Genomic DNA, 21,733 nt, shown 5'->3' with positions numbered 1-21,733 from the left:
CGTAACTTCCTGGTCACGTGACCAAACTCAACATCCAAACAGGAAATGCCTGTGTACACACACCCCCACACCTGCCGTGAGGCAGAACAACTATCCAAATCATTAACAAATCATAAGAGTTGGTAAAATGCCCCAAGCCTTGCTGAAGTTTTAGTTTACCAAATATTATTGATAATTGTGTGTTTAATGCATTTGAAATATTCAATGCATCCACAACAGCAATAAATAATTTCTGAAAAAGGAATTAGCATTTCTGGTATGTGCAATATATTTTCATCATCGGCATCTGCACCCTGCAAATATTTACCCTTTTGCTTTATCAGCCAAGGACAATCGTGGTTTAGGAATACAACATGTGATACTGTCTCGAGATACGCACTGCTGGAACCAGCCAAACAATCCATTCATCAATTGAGAACCTAATGAGATCAATTGTCTCTTGAGCACAGAGGTAATACTGGTTACAGTACTGGTAATAATTTCAAGCAGCGGTTCTTAACCTGGAGTGCAAGATGCCCTTTCTGGGGGTGGGAGACATACCAGGTATTTTTTTTTACAAGGTAAATCATTGAAATACAAATTAAGCACTGGCACGTAAGTACAACTACGTTGTTTCAACATAGCCACCTCAGCGCGCTCGCCGTGGAAACCGCTCGCCGAGCTTACATTAATATGCAAATTTGTATCTGGCAGCCCTTTCATTGGTGGAAAACCCACCACCACCTCGGTTGCTGCCCACCACTCACATTAACATAAGCTGCCCCGCCCATGCTGCTGACATTTGGGCTACGCCCATTTCAAACCTTTACAAACAGTTTACCTTTAGAAGCTAACCCCCTTTTCCTGATGACGACTGCTTGTGTTGCGATTGAAACGTCGTAGTAGTTTTTTTTCTTTGAAACTATCTTTACCGAAAGGCCTAAAGAATATAACATTATACGTTGTTTAATTATTGAGAAGCAAAGGAGCGCAAAGCTGGAGTAAAGATTAAGAATCATTGATTTAAGGTGAGAAGATTAATATTGTTAGTGGTGGATTCATGTATTTGGTACAGTGTATGCCATTGGCATCATACGATACATATTTTTACATATATGATGGCAAGTGATGCTCAACATAAAATTTAGAGTTGGCAGAAGAAAGTGTGTGATTATGTTTTCATGGAAGCTAACGCATATCGGTTTAGTGTAAATAACAAAACCAAATAAAATGTGGAAGTCACAAGTTTGTATCATGCATGATCTCATTGTGGTGATTTACTGTGCCCGATCTTGGTAAATGCGTGTCGCACATTTTCATGAGAAAATTAACTGGAACCTTTACTGCTGCTCCTGGGAAACGTCAAAAAACGTAAACAATTTGTAAAAATATTTTACAAAAAGGTTCGTTTTTTTGAAAGCTCGCCAAAGCAAATGGCTTAATTAAGCGTATATAGTATTTAATTCACAGTGAGTCGAGCGGTGTAGGTGTAAGACTATTAATGAGGTCTCCTTGACTTCTGCATCTCAGTGACCTTAGGGAGCACAACTGCGCTGGGTGTGTATGGTCAGCGATTAACGAAACACACGAATGTCACTCCTCATCGCATATTCTGCTGCCACGTTCGCTATGATTAAACATCCCGACGTGCAATGAGTGTGGCGCATCGTGTCAACTGCAGTGCAAGTTCCCCCGAATGTAATCCGAGCAGATTGCCGGTGAACACAGCGTGCACCGTTAAAGTGCGGGAAGTGTGGTGGGTAGATTGGAGGATAACGCTTATTTAATCAGTTGCGTTTCCTTGCGGGGATGACTTGTATCCTGTGCAATGCCCTCCATTCTCTGCGATTCGCCATGATCCTCTGAAGCAGCTGCGGGGCAATTAATATTAAAACTCCAAGCAGCTGAACAGGGGGGGGGGGGGGCTGGGGTGTACCTCCCTGACTTGAACATTCTTACTCGTCCCATTACTCACAGCAAGCCCAAATAATCACCCGAGCCCCAACTCGCCCATCCCTTCTCAGTTCCCAGTGCCATCAGCACCCCACCACCACTCCACTCTCTTTTCCTAAAAATAACCCGAGCAGTGGCGGACTGGCTCACCCCTCGGCTTCCCTCGTTCATGCGGGGTCCCGCAGTCGGCAAAACCGATTGGGCGATTGAACGTCAGCCGCTCTTATTTTCCCCGTCGCCCGTTGTGACTTCGAAGGTAAACTGTTGTCGCGAGTGTCCACTGAGAGTTGAGTGAACTTTGTCGGTCAGCCTCTGTGAGTGCCATTGGAAGGGTGGCGAGAGTGCGATACAGTGCATGTGTCGAGATACAGAGGCTGGATCGAAGCGCGTGTATTTAAGCGGCACGTGCTTTCGTTCATTGCGAGTCCCAGAGACGTTAACGACGCGAGTGCTTAAGGGTTGGCACTGAGCAAATGTAGTACTGTAACGTTAAATGTGTACTGGTGCCAAACGGGAGTCTTTTTCGTGTGAGAAATTACATCAGCGATTGCATAATACTCCAGCTCGTCGTCGTGAATGGTGCTTGTCTTAACGTTGTTTGTTCAAACTCCTGTCACTGCCACCTTCCCTCCATTGCCAAATTTCAAAGCGTTAATAAAAAGTCTGTACAGCTGCGGTGAAGCAGCTTATTTTTCAAGTGCAGTAATCTCTCAATGTCCCCGATAACGTAATTAGGGCAAGGGATATATTACCTCGTCAACTGGTATGGAATAGGGCTTATATAAGGCCCACAAATCAATACAATGCAATTTAAACCATAACCCTACTGATATTGAGAAAACCAAGAGTAGTACGTGGATAATAATGAATACACAAACATCTGCATTAAAAAAAATCCCTCTTTCCAAAATGCACATTTTTTTTGAGATCACATTTTGCAAAAGACCACCGGACTGCAATCTGCGAATCACGAAGCAATGGATATTGAGGAATCACCAGAGACTACGCCACTGCATGTTTGGAAAAGGCAATGCTGGAGAGTGGGCATTGTGTGCCATTTATCATCCATCCATTGAACTACCGTATTTTCCCCACACATAACCCGCGGGTTATACCACTTTTTACAAACAAGACCCTGCGGGGTATATGGAGGTGCGGGCTATCTGAAATTTGTTTTACACAAAATGCTATTTTTGCGGGGTATATGCGTCTGCGGGTTATATGTGGGAAAATACGGTAAATATCTCGTAGCCATGGTAGCAAGGTGGTGCTAAAACCCAAAGGCATGTCTGAAGTTAATTGAATAAAAAACTACAATAATACACGTCATTGGTACTGCATATGTACTTTTTATCTGCAAGCTTGAAATTCTTAAAATTCCCGCTGTGTGTGTGTTTTTATTACCGATACAGGTACAGCAACTATTTTGCATCAATAAACAGGTGAACTTCAGGAGGAATTGGCAGTACCTGCCATTTGAAGCTGCCTGTGTGAAGGATGCCTCTCTCCTTCTGCGGAAGTGACAACAGCTCCGCTTACAGTGTGGACAAGGGCGTCCTCAAAAATGCCTGCTTTGTGGATGCTCTCAACCTGGTGCCTCACGTCTTCCTGCTCTTCATCACGTGCCCCATCCTCTTCATAGGCAAGAGATGAGACCACCGATGGTGTTCATACCACGCCAGGCACTGCGATCTGCCACTCCGCTTCACCTTGAATCGCTTGGAGGTGTTACAGTGGGTCTTAGAATTGACGGGCTAATTCAGGGGTTGAGTGCCCTTAGTGTATACGTTTCCTTGAAAAAAAAACCCTTGTTACTTCCAGGAAGACTTATTTAGTTCATTTATAGAATGTCATGTTATATAGATATTGACTATCTATATAAAATACATTTTTACAAACGATTTAAAATGTAAAGAAAAACATTTCAGACACCACTGAACACCACAGCCTATTCTTGAATGAACAATCATACGCTGTCGTTACAGGATAGTATTCAACTGGGACTCCCTGTTTAACACGTAGGCTTTCGCGAGCGATATTAACCATAATAGAGGGTTTTTTGGGGTTAAATCGCGTTAATATAAATGTGTTGTTAAACCTGCCACCACCCGACACAGCCAATTAGTAAGGTTTGTCACGTAAACAAAACATGGCAATTCGTTGCTAGTACAGCACACCGGTGTGTTTGAGGGTAACCCACAACATTTACAATCTGAGTACGACGTTTCGCCAGTAATTACACTAACATCATCAGGTGACAGCCCAGGTCTGTGGAGAAATCCTCCTGTTTCGTTCTTAAATAGAGGGATAAATGTGATGTCACTCAGGAACGAAGGCCAGAGGGGGGGTTAATGTATGCAAATAAATTACAATGCCTGGCCCGTGACGTTAATGTGCAGTTTGTATACACAGCTAAATGCAAGTCAGCAATTCTTATTCAGCTTTTGCACTGTGTCATATTTTCCCCAATAAAGACAATCTCAGGGTCTCCCAATGTGCCTACAATTATATGGGAGATATAGTATGTCTGCCGATGTTATTTCTAAGATACACTGTAGAATCGGTAAGAGGACATTGTTTTGGCAACGTTAAACGACTCTGCATATATCAGTATGTTGCACATCCCAATTGGGCACAATCACAAACATTCGGGGAGTTTTCATTGGCAATGTCCCGGTGCGTGACTGTTGTGACAGCGAAGACTAATCTTGCGGGAATCTCACCGGCATCTGTGGCAAAACCCGTCAGACCGAAGGCACATTGGCCGATGAAAGATTTGCTCAGGAAAATATCAACAGTGCTCGAATGCCTTTGTGAATTTGTGCGTGTCAGTTTCAGTGCACTCAGAGCAGCGGCCAGAGGACACTGAGTAACTGTCATGCTACTGCCGTATTTAACTTTATTGAGTAAACTATTATTATAAATGTACAATTAAGTAAAAAAGTTTTTTTTTGGGATGTGCGCATTTAAGTTAATACAGTATCGCATGCATACATTTCTGCTCCAAAAAATGTTGTCAAATCTAACATGACAGAATTTGATGAGCAGCCAACAAGCAAAAGGAGTCATGCTTTTATTACAAAGTGACCTGTTGGGTAATTATGAATTGAAGCAATTGGCGAGATCCCGGGGTCCCATCACTGCCCCGGGGTGGGAAAAACCGCGTAGTGACACGAGTCTTGCTGCCTTACCGACAACAAAACTAGTCTCAATCGATTGGCCTCGTCGAGAACTACTTGGGGCACTAAGTTTCGTAAAAAGTTGATAAATTACATAAACGTTAAATTCACTGCCTGGGGGGCGGGCTCGCCTTGGCAAAGAAGTTGAGGATCGACGGCTGACCGGAGGGCGTCGTCGCCGCGCGCCACTGCGGCGGACGCCCCCCGGGGCTTGCGTTTGGCCGGTGGGGTGGCGCCCATCGTGGTGATCGCCGCCTGCTGCTGGCGCTTGTTGGCGCGAGTCTGGGCGGGCGGCGCGTTGCTGTCGGGATCACGAGTGGGCGGACTGAAAAATAATAATTATTCACCTGATTTTTGCGGGACCCCAGGGTCCCGCTAAATGATTCATTTGTCATGATTTAGGGTGATGTTAAAATACTTAGGCGAATACAACACCGCTAGTGGCTGTAGATGTCAAATAAACACATAATATATAGTCGATATGTAAACGATTCTCATGTACACAATTCGATTCCTGTATTGCGAGTGTGAGCATCCTTTGTAATATATTAATTTCTATAATACCACATGCCTACTGTTAGTTTAGGGGCCCAACTGTGCAGGTTTTGTTTATCACTACCGCTTGAGGTGGAAATGTTTCATCATTATAAATGTAATTTATTGATATGGACCAATAAAAATTGTTAATTAGCAATCGCATTCTAGTAACTCACTTTAATTGGTCACATAAAGACATCAGTACCACTAGTTTTGCCACTTGAGGTAACATTGACTACTGATGTGACCCAAGGACTGAATGCGCATTCATTAAAAAAGAAACCAATGCCATTTATTTATCGAGGTCTCAAGACTATTTTGTATGTGAGAAGAAACCTATGGACCCAGAGAAATCCAACGCACGCGAGAGGATAACGCTCAAAGGTTCACACAGACGGGTTCATGATCACAATTTCCGTGCTGCCATTTCCTAGCCACCTTACAGCAGCGTGTGGGAGAGACAAACATCTGCGTGATTCACCAACCCTTCTCTCCTAAGCTCAAGATTTCTTGTGTGTGCCATGATCATGCCCGGTTCATGACCTCAGTGCGAGTCTGTGTCAATGTGTATAAAACGAGGATAATGTAATGGCAAGAATGAATCTGCACATATATTCTTTGGGGTCCGATTGGGTCCACAGATAGTGGGAGTCGCAGGTAATACTGCCGCAGATGAGTGTCTATATATGCAAAGGTTTTGGGTTTAAGTTATATTTACCATTGCGACACTGCCTCATGTGACAGTGATGGACTACGCTCTTTGTTGTTGCCCATTGACTGCGGTGCAGGCTGGGGCAGCCAGAGCTCCAAGGTGCAGATCCACCACAGCACGTGGCTACACTTCCCGGGGCATAGCCTGCGATGGGTCCTCACATTCACCCTCTTCTTCGTGGGCTTCTGCGAGATCGCCGAGGGCATGGTCTCGGACAGGTGAGCAGCCCTCGACCGGTACTGCAAGATCCGACCGCGTTTGTCCAGTGCTCGCCGAGCTGCATTGGCTTGCGGTTTGCCGAACGAATACGTTTACAAGGTCGCACTCGTTGCACACAAAGTGCTTTGCCACACATGAACGACCATACATTCGCTGATCTTGTCAAGGTGCATACACCATCACGCGAACTTCGGTCATCCTCGCAGCGGCTTTTGGCTTCGCCATCGAACTAAGACGATCACCGCATCGCGCGCTTTCAGATGCGCTTCTGCGGCCGTCTGGAACGCTCTTCCTTTCGATGTTAGCAAGCCACTGGAGCTATGCACTTTTAAGTCTAGATTGCAAACTAATTTCTTAAGAACTATTTGTGTTTAATTTGTTGTCCTACCCCGCACCTCCAATTAGCACGGTTGTCTACGTACGTTACAAAAGAAGTTCAACATACATAAGAGGAGCGATGTCCTTTTTCCTGGTGGTCACCCATCCAAACACTGTCCAAACCTACTTGGTTGGCTTCCGAGACGGGACGCGATCAATCACATCCCCCACGCGATTCGCTCGGACAGTTGTAGGCTGTTGCCGGGGTTGTGCTGTCAACAGAGGGCAGTGCGGCAGAATCCATGGTACTGCCCTTTGCTCCGTCTACACTTTGCTTCCTGCCTGCACCAACCCGCGCTGACCAGCATGGTGAAGTATGGTCAAATAACCCCCGTTGCGAAGTAAAGCCATTGAGAGGCATTCATCCAGCAGTGGATTGAATGCTCACTAATAGAACACGAGCAGACACCTCGGATTAGCACGGCTGGCTATGTACGACGTGAAAGAAGTTCAGCATACATACAGAACGCCGTATGGATTGTAATTATGCCGATTATACAATACGTGCCGCCTCCTGCCAGATTTCTCTTTGAACCACCCGACGACCTCTTCCATCATTGCTCCACCTCCTGCCTGTTCTTAACAAAAGTCTGCCACCAATTCAGACAAAACAAAGACGCACACACCACCGACAGCCAAATAGACTGTAAGAGCTGTTCGCGAGACACCCATATAAGCTGGTCTGACGCACACAAGAGTGTGGCCAACACCACGCACAGCCACCTTTGTCTCCCCCTGTGCTGATGGTCACACTTGGCATTTAAGGCTGAATAAATCCACAGGATGGATGCCCAAGAACAGACAGGTTCTGAAAGTATACTATTGACCACTTATGTTATCCATAACCGGGTATGAAACTCACGTGCGCAATTAAAAGGGATAACCACTGAACTACTATATCCACGTGAAGAGATCTTCAGCTTAGCCAACATAGGGTATTGAGCCATGCCTTATTAGCAAGCACCAGTTAAGGCCAGCACAGTGCACGCCAGCACCACACTCGGTGGTGAGGTCACCTTTGTCTCCTCACTGCTGGTGTTTACGCAATGCTCCATCCACACACACACGTACACACCACCATGCGCATAAAGATGTAATTTTTAGCCTAGATGCCTGTTGGAATTGGTGCCAGCAAGCACCTGTTATATGGCAAGGCTCTAATGAGTGGATGGATTACGTTACAGTATTATTTTTGGAAATGATACTTCAAATTAATTGAATTATTTTTTAATTTGCGTTCACAGTTTTCAAAACTGATTTCTTTTAAAAAAATGATGCCGGCAGTCTGTGCAATATTTTGGTTATAAAAGCATCACTGGTGCGCTGTCTTCTTTCTCATTGTCATTGGGATTTAATTAGCTTTTTACAAGCTATTCAGAAACACTCACGCTGCACAGATTGCCACATTTTCTTCAGGAGTTTTTGTCGGCGCACAAGTCAGACGTTGCATGTTCATTCGTGCCCGTTGAGTGAAAACATATTGAACTTGGGACATTTACCTTGATCACCAAATTAAAGCCAAATTAATGCCTCACATGAGTAAGCCTCGTTACCGAAACACACACACCACCACCACAGGTACAAACCCGATATCGCACTCTTCTGGATTTGATTGCAGCTTCCTGCCAACGAGCCACCTCCACCTCTACATGCCACCCATGATGGGGTTCATCGCTGGCTTGGCCTCCATCGTCTATTACCACAACATCGAGACGTCCAACTTCCCGAAGCTCTTGCTGGGTAAGCCACATATCTTACATTCCTGTCTGTGCAGTATTTTATTTAGCTGTTAATTGTACACTTAGAGCAGGGCTGCGTTATTGGCAAGCAGATCGCAGGGCAGCACAATCAATTGTATTGTACTTCTATGTTCCTAACATCCATGCTCCCCACCTTCGCCAACCCCTACTGACCAGCGTGGTGAAGTCTGCTCATATAATTTCAATGATCTGCACAGCGTGGGGAGGCCCTTATCCAGCAGCGGATTCACAATGGGCTCTACATGTGCATGCTGTGGTGTGTCAGGGAATACAGTGAGGGAAAAAAGTATTTGATCCCCTGCTGATTTTGTACGTTTGCCCACTGACAAAGAAATGATCAGTCTATAATTTTAATGGTAGGTTTATTTGAACAAAATCCAGAAAAACGCATGTCAAAAATGTTATAAATTGATTTGCATTTTAATGAGGGAAATAAGTATTTGACCCCTCTGCAAAACATGACTTAGTACTTGGTGGCAAAACCCTTGTTGGCAATCACAGAGGTCAGACGTTTCTTTTAGTTGGCCACCAGTTTTGCACACATCTCAGGAGGAATTTTGTCCCACTCCTCTTTGCAGATCTTCTCCAAGTCATTAAGGTTTCGAGGCTGACGTTTGGCAACTCGAACCTTCAGCTCCCTCCACATAATTTCTATGGGATTAAGGTCTGGAGACTGGTTAGGCCACTCCAGGACCTTAATGTGCTTCTTCTTGAGCCGCTCCTTTGTTGCCTTGGCCGTGTGTTTTGGGTCATTGGCATGCTGGAATACCAATCCACGACCCATTTTCAATGCCCTGGCTGAGGGAAGGAGGTTCTAACCCAAGATTTGACGGTACATGGCCCTGTCCATCGTCCCTTTGATGCGGTGAAGTTGTCTTGTCCCCTTAGCAGAAAAACACCCCCAAAGCATAATGTTTCCACCTCCATGTTTGACGGTGGGGATGGTGTTCTTGGGGTCATAGGCAGCATTCCTCCTCCTCCAAACACGGCGAGTTGAGTTGATGCCAAAGAGCTCCATTTTGGTCTCATCTGACCACAATACTTTCACCCAGTTGTCCTCTGAATCATTCAGATGTTCATTGGCAAACTTCAGGCGGGCATGTATATGTGCTTTCTTGAGCAGGGGAACCTTGCGGGCGCTGCAGGATTTCAGTCCTTCACGGCGTAGTGTGTTACCAATTGTTTTCTTGGTGACTATGGTCCCAGCTGCCTTGAGATCATTGACAAGATCCTCCCGTGTAGTTCTGGGCTGATTTACCACCGTTCTCTTGATCATTGCAACTCCACGAGGTGAGATTTTGCATGGAGCCCCAGGCCGAGGGAGACAGACAGTTCTTTTGTGTTTCTTCCATTTGCGAATAATCGCACCAACTGTTGTCACCTTCTCACCAAGCTGCTTGGCAATGGTCTTGTAGCCCATTCCAGCCTTGTGTAGGTCTACAATCTTGTCCCTGACATTCTTGGAGAGCTCTTTGGTCTTGGCTATGGTGGAGAGTTTGGAATCTGATTGATTGATTGCTTCTGTGGACAGGTGTCTTGTATACAGGTAACAAGCTGAGATTAGGAGCACTCCCTTTAAGAGTGTGCTCTTAATCTCAGCTCGTTACCTGTATAAAAGACACCTGGGAGCCAGAAATCTTTCTGATTGAGAGGGGGTCAAATACTTATTTCCCTCATTAAAATGCAAATCAATTTATAAAATTTTTGACATGCGTTTTTCTGGATTTTTTTGTTATTATTCTGTCTCTCACTGTTCAAATAAACCTATCATTAACATTATAAACTGATCATTTCTTTGTCAGTGGGCAAACGTACAAAATCAGCAGGGAATCAAATACTTTTTTTCCCTCACTGTACATTACTTTTAAGACACGCTTCGAGATCAAAGAAAAACAGAACAGTTATAATTATATCAGTTGTAATTTTGATTTTAATAATTAATTGTCTCATATTAACTTAATACATCTTGTTAAAAATCACATGGTGGTCTGTTAAGCAAACATAACATGCCCATGGGTTAAATTATTAACCGAACTTTAGTATTTCATTTGCAGGAGTATTTTGACATTAACAGAGGAATACATTTCAAATTTGTATTCGGCGGTATACAACATTTTCAAAACATATATTTCCATCTCTAGTAATTAAATACAGATGATTCATTGAAGATGATAAAAAGTTGTATTTTTACCAATGACATACGTGGCTCATGATAATGAAAACAAATGCTGGAAGCAGAAGTAGGCCATGGGGAGATGGGCGGTAAGCAGGCTTGAAAAGAGAACAAAAGGAGGAGTTGATTAAAGACAAGAGGACAGAGAGAGGTATGATACAGTCTGTAGTAGGGAAGGGAAGGAGTACAGAGAAAGCGAAGGACACAGGGAAGAGAGAGTGCCATCTCAGAAAGTAATTCTGCTGGGTCTGTGTCTTCGGCAGCCCTGCTGGGATACTGGCTGTTGGCCTTCACCATGAAGCTGCTGAAGCTGGTTCAGTTCTGCCAGCATGGCGTGGGGCCCAGCGAGCTGCGCTTCTGCATCACCGCGTTGCTCGTCTTAATCTATGCACTCTTCCTCTGCTTGGAGGTTAACATCATCCGACTCCGGGTGAGTCAGCCTCTTTGTCTGTCAGACGGTGATTTTTCTTCCCGTGTGTCCACATGTCTTTCTGCCTGTCTGCAAATTGTCAATCTTAATTCTATATCCCGATTTGCACAATGCTACTGAGGTCAGAGAGTATTTTAGCGTGAGGCCTCGTGAAAATTGCAAACCTCCAAATGTCTATCCAACTGAATCGATGAAAAACAAAAAAAAATCACCATAGAAACAACCTCGATATGCCACCATGTTTGTTTTGTAACAGCATTTTATTGAACAGCCTTTTATACTGACAATATCAAACCGATCGGTGTGATGCCATTAGGAAGATGCTTGTTAATTGCAGAGCTGCCAATGATAACATTATCGTTGCATCTGTGCATGCCACAACAGCACAGTGCTATGCTTTGGCATGTGCCATAGAGTCAATAATACCTCATATTGGCAGAAATCGAGTGTGCAAGCCGGGCAAATTCACCAAGGCCCACGGGCAAAAGGGCCCAGGTGCTAGGTTACAAAGAGGTAGGAGGAAATTGCACAAGGGCCCTAAGTCATTTCTTGCACCAGGGTCCAGGCCAACCATGCTACAACACTCAATATTGGGTATTTCATTATTTTAACTGCTACTCGCCCCAAGGGCAATTATCGTCTCTACAGATGGTGGGGTGTTTATTGTATCCTTGGGTGCATCTTCCCATTGCTCCCCCACTGGGATCTGTGCATCTGTTAAACTAACCATTGCAGCATATCACCTGACCCAGACATAATTACACACAAGCTACACCACCTTTCCCGTTTGCTGATTTCAAGCCTCATTTCAAACACTGACACTGCCATTTTCCAGTCCTTGTACGCCTTGCTGTTACATCTGAGAGGTGCATTTACAACCGTGGCTAATTTTACACAAGGGTTAGCCTTACACCCTTTGTCAATTTTATTATGTAATTCTTCCGAGCCTATTATTGGGGCTGGCACCAGTGCTGTTAACTGTAATTGGGGGGCAACCACGTGTCAGCCACCATTGGTGGATCCAATGGCGCCATGACAAGAATGCCCACAATTCTTATTTCACAGCTGCATGCTCATATATTCTCCTGTCACAAATTCCAGTGTCACGTGTTTGGCTGTTTATTTCCTATATTTATTTACTATCTATACTGGGTAGGAAAAAAAATGTACGTTCACATTCATTCACGTGTTTAGTTCTTTTGTTGCGTTTTCATTGCAGTACTGAAAGATTGCATGCTGCCATGGTATAATGGTTAACACACAGAGGTGGCAAACTAACTTGCCTGTTATATTGGAGGTCGTGGGTTTTATATAGTTGGAGTTTGAATGTTCTCCCTGTGGTCGTGTGCATTCTTCTCCAGGTCCTCCGGTTTTTCCCTTCACATTTAGAAACATGCATTTTGAGTATTTGGCTGTGATAAATTTCCACATGATAAGCCACTTCGTTGAGCTATCATTTGTGGCCAGCTCGCTTCTGCAAAACAGCGCTACACAGCTCAGTGGGCCTTTCTTGGTAATATAAAAAAAATCGTTTATAGTTTTAGGCTGCCAGCCTAATCTCCAGGCATGGAAGTTGCAACAATGGGAAAGTGTCTTAAATCCCTCCACCCTTGTCCACCAAGAAGGATAAATGGATACACCACAGTCAGTGGATCGATCGGCAGGCCATGTGTGGTTGGGATAAAGTTTGGATACTCCCACCTCTTCTGGGATGTCTGGTCAATGTGGAAAAGTAGACTAAATCCCCTTTGGAGCAGCTCTCTAGACCTCTCTTTAGCAGAGGCTCTTCCATCTGTGGTGGCATAAACAAGCAGTTGCATGGGCGGCACCTTTACAGTTTACACGTTGATTCATCCAAGAGGATTCTTGACTCATGTGGGCCTAATACTTGAAAGGTGACGATCAGAGTCTGTGAAACCAAATGTAACATTATAATATCGGCCTTTTTTTTACAATTTCACGTAACACTTAATTTGGATGACGCATTGGTTAGCGAACTGCACTTTGAAACCAGCGACCTGACTTCCATTCCTAGTCACAGCTAACATTGGTGGCGAGTGATATTTGAAACGGTCCATTCCTCTGTCCCCTTATCTAACCTGCACTGACCAGCATGGGTGAATTATGGTCAAACAAACTTCATAACTAACGTGGCATGGATAGGCCTTCACCCAGAAATGGATTCTAAGTTATTGTTAACACTCGATTGTCACTGACTTGGCACATTCATAGTAACCACCTGTCCAATAGCACATGAGAACCCTCAGCAATAAGGGCCGACAATGTTCTATCTTCTCACGTGACCCAATGGGATGGAGATCCTCGGTGTCAGATTTTAGAGAATGTGAATAAGTGCTTAGTCAGAAACTATAAATACTTTACTGGTTCCTCACATACATACATACATCCTTCCCCACCTCATCGGATGCGAATGTCTCACGCATCGGTGTCCCTCTGCTCTGTCTACACACAAATATATCAACAGCCGTCGTTTTCGCCACTAAGTTGGCGGTGACGTCACCAGAGCACTTGTGCCAGGCTGGGTGCACTTCGAGGCTACGTGAAGTGTGGAATGCTCGCTGACAAGAGGTGACACGGCAGACACAGGTCCTATGGGTTAACTGCCCGAGATTACTGCACCATCTGCGTCACCCACTTTGCCGCACACACAAACGTGTGAGTTTTCCTTGCCTCCCATTTCATGGCAAAGAGTGTTGCACTGTGCACGACTCTGCAATCATCTCTCTACATTGGTTTTCAATTTACTTGTTTGTTCAAATAAGTGACATTTATTCGAGTGAAAATGGCTACGAAAATTAACGAGGGATAAAACAAAATAATCATCGCAATAAAGAGCAGAAAGTGATTTTGCATACTTACACCTCTTTTTATTGAATACATTTAGCGAGTGTGCACTTAATGAGGATACATATTCACACACGTCAAGTGATTTCTCCTTCTGCTTATTGGAAACCAAGTGGCTATGACAGTCTATGGGGATCCTTCCAGGATAAATAAAATGCTGAATCTGGCAACATTTTCAATAGAATGCAGAATTTATTTTGCATCCTAATGCAACGGCATCTCGAGGTGTTGTAGAAAAACGGTGAGCATATTAATTGTGTAGCGAGAAAGAGACAGTCACTCATAGGACGCCAATGAAATGGATGATAACAGCATGCAATACAAATTATCTAGAATCTAAATTCAAAGCGTCTCACAATGATATACAAATAGCAGGATGCACATTAAGAGCAAGCGGAGAAATACAGTGATAGACGTGGGTAGGAGAGAATAAGATGGTCTTGAGCCTGGGCTTGGGCCGAGGCTTGAACAGGGAGTCTGCAGCATAGAGAGCTGGGGAGGGGGAGTTCTAGACTATGGGGTGCAGCATAAGAGAACAAGCTACCTCCCACTCAGCGAAGGCTGACTGGGGGCTTCAACAGCATTGCTCACTGTCGCAGAGAGTGTGTAGACGGGAGTGGAGTGAGATATGATGGGAGTGTTAGACATTGGCGAGTCCATGGACGATGTTAAATCAAGGTAAGTGCCCTCTTTGAAATTGCTCAGTGACTGGATTGGGCGCCAGTGGAAAGGATTGGCATATTGAGGTGGTGTGGTCACATTTACGGGTGTCGGTGGAAGGTCTGGAAGTGGAATCGCTGTAGTCGAGTTGAGATGTGCTTGAAGGCATGGATTGGGGGTGTCACTGGCAGCTGGAGTAAGGAATGACAGATGCAAGATATGTTGCATAAGTGGAAGTATGAAGTCCTGCAGAGCTGGGATATGTGGCACGAGAGTGAGAACTTGGGATTCATGAACATAGAAGAACATCATTGCTGTATCTTTATTTAGATAATAAATACTGAACGGCTACTGTATAGGCACTGTAGTTTGGAGTATAGTGTTAATCATAAAATTGGTTTCACGTATGCTGCTTTCACCAAATGTAATGTTCTATAAAGATAAAACACATCTCAAAAAGTAAAAGTACAAAGGTCTCTCCTTCCAACTAAAAAAATAAATCATCATTACATTTGTCCATCAACCTAATGGGCCTTCTGGACCAATGCTTTCTAGGCCAGCGTTGGCCCAGGAGGCAAATTGTGGACCGGTTTAGATTATCTTAACCTCATCAGCAGAGGATATCCTGTTAAACAAACATTATTGGGTAGGCCTGAAGTAATGTGGCCCATGAACACACAGTGCTGAAAGGTACACTGTCCCAAGGTGACTGTCTGTTTGCTAACTCTCTAGTATTGTACTGTAGACACTACAGACGTGCACAGACGCCCAGTCACTCATGCTTTGCTATATCTATTCATCCCCATGGATCTCTTGACATGCATAGAGAGCCTTTGCTGCATCTCATGTCTGCTGAGTGAAGCCAAAAAGTGGCAAACGATGCTCCAACATGGCTATCAAGTGATCGTTCACGAGGTTATTTTAAGCCACGCATTAAAAAAAACACCTCCTCAGCCGCCTGCATCAACATAGCCCACAATTTCAGCTGACAAATTCTTGTGCACTCTGCACTAGGGGCTCCAAACACTCCCACATATTGGCATTTAATTCCTGAACAGCCACACACTACCTCTCCAGAATCACCGCATGTGAAATGCAGAGCAGAGGTAGATATGTGGGAGAGCTGGAGAGATACATTGTTTTTGCCATAGACTCAGCTGGCATTCAGTTTTATGCGCTAAATTACAAGCATCATACTGCAGGAAATAAAAAAACTAGTGAGGAATTGTCCCTCATTTACACGAAGACCAGAAATAAAATCAGCAGATGTATGTAGAGCTTCTTGAATGCTTGCAGTTATTGTTTTTTTTCCGTTACATGCTGAATCTCGTGTGAGGAGATGCACATAGATGCACCTATGACATAAAGTGACACGCCTCATTTCATCCTCAAAGACAGCGGGCACGGCACGCTAATGTCCAGCACTGAGCCAACAGCGACAACAACACCTCCTCCTTGACGTACGTTTTTCACAGAGGTACATATTCTTTCGGAAGCCGCTGAAGGTGAACCCTCCGGACGACCTCCTGGACCTGGGTGTGCGATTCATGCACCCCTTCGTGAACCTGCTCTCTCAGGCCACTTACTGGTGGCTCAGCAACCTCATCAGCCTGGCCCAGACGCGGCTCATAGACCTCGAAGACATCGGCAAACTGCCCATCGGCATGCGAGCTCTCAGCAACTACATCCTTCTGCAAAAATCCTTCCAGGAACACAAGGTGGCGTCGTATGCAACTGTGGATGTTCACACGAGGGGTTGTCGCGATGTGGCGATGCTACGATATCGTTTACAGTCTAAGATGTATGGTAAATGTTTCGCCCCTTTTTGGAGAATGTCGTTATGTCGCGATTGTTCTTGCCAATTTTACGTTTCTTAAGTGTTTTGTTTCCTGAAAAAATATGTATGAAGTATCAAACACAATAATAAAAGTTATAAATAGAAGGTTATTATTTACTAACTTAATAATTCTAGAATAGGCTTATTAAAAATATATAATTGGTGGTATGACAATTATATGACCTTATAATTTTCTTAGTTCATTTACCAAACTATAAAAAATTTAATTGACAAAAGAAAAGGTATTTACCTCTTTTACAACTTGTTTGCTACTGACTGGACTGCTTTTTGGTTCAGCAATTTAAGAGTAAAACTAAAAATTTAAAACAAAAAATGTATACTGAGACAATGTAAATAATTAATACTATTTTTTACATATCCCATCAGCCACTCAGCATTCTTGGAGCACTCATTCGTTCAATAAAGCAAACTCTGGACCCGTTTTGACAATAAGCAGAGTTAGGCAAAAAATACAGTGCTGGTGAATTGATGAATGTTTATATGGCAAAGACCCCCTTCTGTTAGATATTGTTCCTCGTTCAATGCAAAACCACACGATACGCAACAGAAATAACGACTAGCATTGTTCGAAAATGTATTGCAATTTGGTAAACTTTTTTACATTAATCCGTTCCCTAAATCTGACAAAAGAAATGTTGCAACAACACTCCGTGTGCCGATAGCGCGAGTGTGAGGCGCGACAGGAGGTTGTGCCTTCGCTCTGGCGCTCGGTGTTCCGCACGTTTGGCCGGCCCATCATCGTGAGCAGCGTGCTGCGCTACATGGCCGACCTGCTGGCCTTCACTGGGCCCCTCTGCATATACGGCATCGTGCACCACCTCAACAACGACGAGCAGCAGCTGAAGCCACAGGTACGTGCCTTTACTGGTTATTATTGCGGGTGTAGTAACCATGCAGATGCGAGGCCGTCTGCTTCACAGTGGGACCGATGGAGATCCCCTGACGTCATTCAGGGGGATCTCTTCCATCCATGGTCCAAATTTGTTAATTTGCAAAATTGCTCACAAATTCTCAAATGGGATTACATATGTATATATGTTGAACTTTTTTCGCACCGTATGTAGCCACCCACGCTAATCGGAGGTGCAATATCGGTCTCTGCTGGAAGACTATATCTGTCTGAAGCCCTGCGGTATATTAATGCAACGAACACCAAATGTGCCAAATGATTTTGATTTCATGTGAGCATTCACTCGCACATTTATGCAATGGTTGCTACTTCTGAGGTAAAAAAAACAAGACATTATGGGAATATCTCACGATACCAGAAGAGGAGGGAATTGCACGTGTATGCATGCATTGAGTGGTATAATATTATGCAATTGACAAAAAACCAAGACTTTTATTGTCTCAGGTAGATTTACAAATTTTCATCGAAGTCCACCTCAAAAAGGGATGATGCTGGGATAATCAGGACCGATGGAGGCCCTAATGCAAGCATGCTTTCATTTGGCAAAGAGAGCCAACCCATGTTTTCTATAGATGTCCTTTTCATCACCATGCAGCTAGCTATTAAACCACCACTTATGGCGTGTTTATCTCTTAAGTGGCCCAATACCAGACATAGGTAGAGTGGTGGGGCAGTAGTTAGCCCACTATTAAGCGACCACTCTCTCCTAATAATCTAGTGTTTATCTTTAAGTGACTTCATATCAAACAGGGGTAGAGTGTTATTGGAGTGAATAGGTCACTGGGCAATGAACCTGGCGACATGAGTTTGATTCCTGGCCAAGGCTAAGATCAGTGGTGAGTAATGTCTGAACTGGTCCTCATCTCCTTCACCAATCAACACTGACCAGCAAGGATTGGTATGATCAAACATTCCTCATAAAAGATATGGCATGGGGAGGTCTTCATCCCACAGCGGATTGACGAAGAGCTTAAATGACTAATCCCAGACTGTTACAAAGCAAAAACTGGTGTGTAAAAATATATGTAACGTGTTTATTCATGGCTTCATTATCCTGAAAAACAATTTCATAACCAATTGACCCTGAATACGTCCGATCTTATCAGATCTCGGAAGCTAAGTGGAGCTGACCCTCGTCGGTATTTGGATGGGTCACTAGGGTTTGCCAAGTGTTGTAAAATTGGGGCTACAAAGTGGTCAACTGACTGCAGTGTTCAGTGTTACCCTTTGTTATGCGAAATATTTCTCTGGATATTTCAACTTATTCGCAAACGGAATTGGCCAAACATCGCAATGACAGACCCTCCTAAAAATAGAGTTTTGAGACTCATTGCAGCTTCGCTAATATTTTCCATGATCGTTATTTTTGAGAGCCCTAATAATGCATAACCTATATTCTTGGTTCTTTCGGTAAAGTCAGGTAGAAGGGAAGCAATAAAATAATACAAATATAAAACAATAAAATTATCACAACGTTTCGACTGCAACATAAGCAATCATCATCAGGTGTGAAAACCACAGCAAGAAAATTTTAAAAAGTGGCGGTTATTTTTAACGTTAGCACCACGGAGAGCGATTTGACAGTATGTTCAGATGGACGAGTCCATCTATGTTCGGAAAAGAGGAGGGGGGAGACGAAAATAATGGATGCGGTCTGAAAGCCACCGTAAGCGTGAACAATCAATTAAGGCCCGAAATGGTTTATCAAATCCTTCCAATGATTGCTAAGCCAGAATCCATCTTCTCGGTTGAAATTGTCTCTGTGTTTGTATATGTGGATAGCCTCATGAACGAATCTCTCATGGTAGCCAGATGGCTTGCAAAGAACCTCTGTCTTGGAGAAATCAATGTCATGTGAGCCTACTGAATTATAACAGTGATCTGCCACGGCCGAGGTGTTGGTCCTACCGTGTTTTAGGTCTGCTTTGTGTTCACGAATGCGGTCCGAGACATGTCGTTTGGTTTCTCCAATGTAACTAATAGCACAGAGGCAACTTAGTTTGTAGACGCCAGGGTACTGTATGTCCGCAATCAAATATTTTACAATCGGAACCAGATCACGGATTTTATGTAATGTGTTGAATCGGACCTGGATCTTGTGTTTATTCAAGATTTTGGAGATCTTTTTGGTGATCCCCGCAATTTAGGGTAAAGTGATGGTTTTGAAAGGCTCCTCAAGAGGGTCCTTCTTCATGGTTGGAGTGATAGCTTTGCGGATTGTGTAGTCGGAGTAACCATTAGCCTTAAGAGCTTGGTGTACGTGCTTAAGTTCACTGGCTATGTGTTCCTGGTCGGATATGCATTGGGCTCTATGGTGCAGAGTCTTGATGAGGGAATTCTTCTGGGATGGATGGTGGTGGGAATCCCGTTTCAGATAAGCATCCACATGGGTAGCTTTCCTGTAGACAGAGTGGCTCATTGAACCATCAGGTCTCTTTTTTATTAGGACATCCAAAAAAGGTAGCTTGCCATCTTTTTCGACTTCCATGGTAAATCTGATGGCTGGGTGTATGGAATTGATGTGGTCGAGGAATTGGTCTAGAGCAGGCCAGCCATGTGGCCAGATGACAAAAGTGTCATCCACGTACCTCTTCCATAAGGTTGGGCGTAGAGTGGCAGTCTGGATGGCGTCAGTCTCAAATTTCTCCATGAAAATGTTGGCTACAACCGGAGATAGGGGGGAGCCCATTGGGGTGCCCTCAGTTTGTTTGTAGAAAGTTCCATTCCAAGTGAAGTATGTATTGGTTAAGCAGTGTCTCACCAGGGGGGGTACCTCAGTATTTAGTCCTTGATGAACCAAGTCTTCAATGATTGCGATGGTGTCAGGTACAGGAACTTTATTATTTTATTGTTTCCCTTCTACGTGACTTTACCGAAAGAACCAAGAATATGAATCCCTGCAGTCATGAAAGCTTTAAATCAACATTTAATGCATAACCTGTTTGACTCCTCAATATGTTTTAGGCCTCAGGACACCAGTCAAGACAGACCCCTCCCTTTGACAACCCTGATACATTCCACAGCTGACGTTATTATAGCGTGGCAACTGAAACAAATCTAAATAACAATTAATTTTTTTAAAAAAATTTAATCATTAATCGTGATTATGAATACTTCCAAATGTTGCTCGTGGCAGAGTACACAGGTGTGGCCACCTGCCATTGCCAGAGGGCCCTGACGAACAGGGCCACCCGCTTTTGCCTGGCCAGGTGCACCAGCTTGGCGTGTACTTCATCTCATCGCGCGAGTTCCTGGCCAATGCGTACGTGCTGTCCGTGCTGCTCTTCTTCTCGCTGGTGCTGCAGCGCACCCTGCTGCAGGCCTCCTACTACAAGGCCATCGAGACGGGCATCAAGTTCCGTGCGGCGGTGCAGGTTCGGTTTTTGTGGGGTTCCCCCCCCCCTCCCAAAGTAATATACATTCCTTTATTGCCTACACGAGGTGGGCACAGCTTGGAAATGCCCTGAACAAAGTGTTCATTCCATGTAAAAAAAAATCAAATCTCAGAGGTTGATTTAAGTTTAATGCTAAATGGAACGATAATTATTTTGTGCAGAAATTGGCTGAAACTGTAAACTTTCTCTACTTCTGAATGCAGTTTAATTATGTGTGGCTGCCTAGAGTCATACCAAGAATCTCAGGGGCACCAGCTAAGTGCCCTGACATTTTACTTACCCTCTGAACAAGCCATCCACCTCTGGCAGTACAGATCTATTGCTCGCCTGCTATGGTCATTACACGTTTTCATATTGTAGAACAACGCTTCATATTTCTCTCAACCCAGAGTTTTAGAAAGTCCAGGTTCTCCATGTGCATAATCCAGCTTCTCTTTAAGAGCTGATCACAATATATAACACCCAATCTCAATTAATCACAGACTTTGAGTGAATGAGTGCTTTAGATTATAATTGCCACAGAACAGAATATGTTGTGCTCAACTCGTTCAATTTTATTCAGAAAGTCATTCTCAGTTGTCCAATTTGTAACCAAACATTATTATAAGGAAGGGCCTTATGATTATGAAGACATTGGCTCGAAAAGTGCTTTTCATTTATACCCTAATTGCACAATGAAATGAAAATCTTCACCTTTGAAAATCAAAAAGAAAATATTTGGAATG

General features: G+C 43.9%; 1 protein-coding gene across 1 annotated transcript in view; it reads left to right on the top strand.

Moving 5' to 3' along the window:
• Window positions 1-1,896: 1,896 nt before the first annotated feature.
• LOC116940098 (ATP-binding cassette sub-family C member 8-like) overlaps window positions 1,897-21,733 on the top strand; it is a 90,811-nt gene continuing 70,974 nt past the window's right edge. Inside the window, exons 1-8 of the mRNA XM_076065329.1 lie at window positions 1,897-2,188; window positions 3,345-3,574; window positions 6,437-6,578; window positions 8,576-8,697; window positions 11,154-11,320; window positions 16,321-16,563; window positions 17,366-17,554; window positions 20,823-20,987. Coding sequence (XP_075921444.1) covers window positions 3,430-3,574; window positions 6,437-6,578; window positions 8,576-8,697; window positions 11,154-11,320; window positions 16,321-16,563; window positions 17,366-17,554; window positions 20,823-20,987 — 1,173 coding nt within the window. The 5' untranslated portion in view covers window positions 1,897-2,188; window positions 3,345-3,429. The remainder of the gene's footprint in view (window positions 2,189-3,344; window positions 3,575-6,436; window positions 6,579-8,575; window positions 8,698-11,153; window positions 11,321-16,320; window positions 16,564-17,365; window positions 17,555-20,822; window positions 20,988-21,733) is intronic.

Source organism: Petromyzon marinus, chromosome 7 (assembly GCF_048934315.1).
Source record: "Petromyzon marinus isolate PM22_M1 ecotype Great Lakes invasive population chromosome 7, UKy_Petmar_22M1.pri1.0, whole genome shotgun sequence".
Taxonomy (NCBI): Eukaryota; Metazoa; Chordata; class Hyperoartia; order Petromyzontiformes; family Petromyzontidae; genus Petromyzon; species Petromyzon marinus.
The sequence above is the reverse complement of the archived record's forward strand: the minus strand, read 5'-3'. Positions and strand labels throughout refer to the sequence as shown.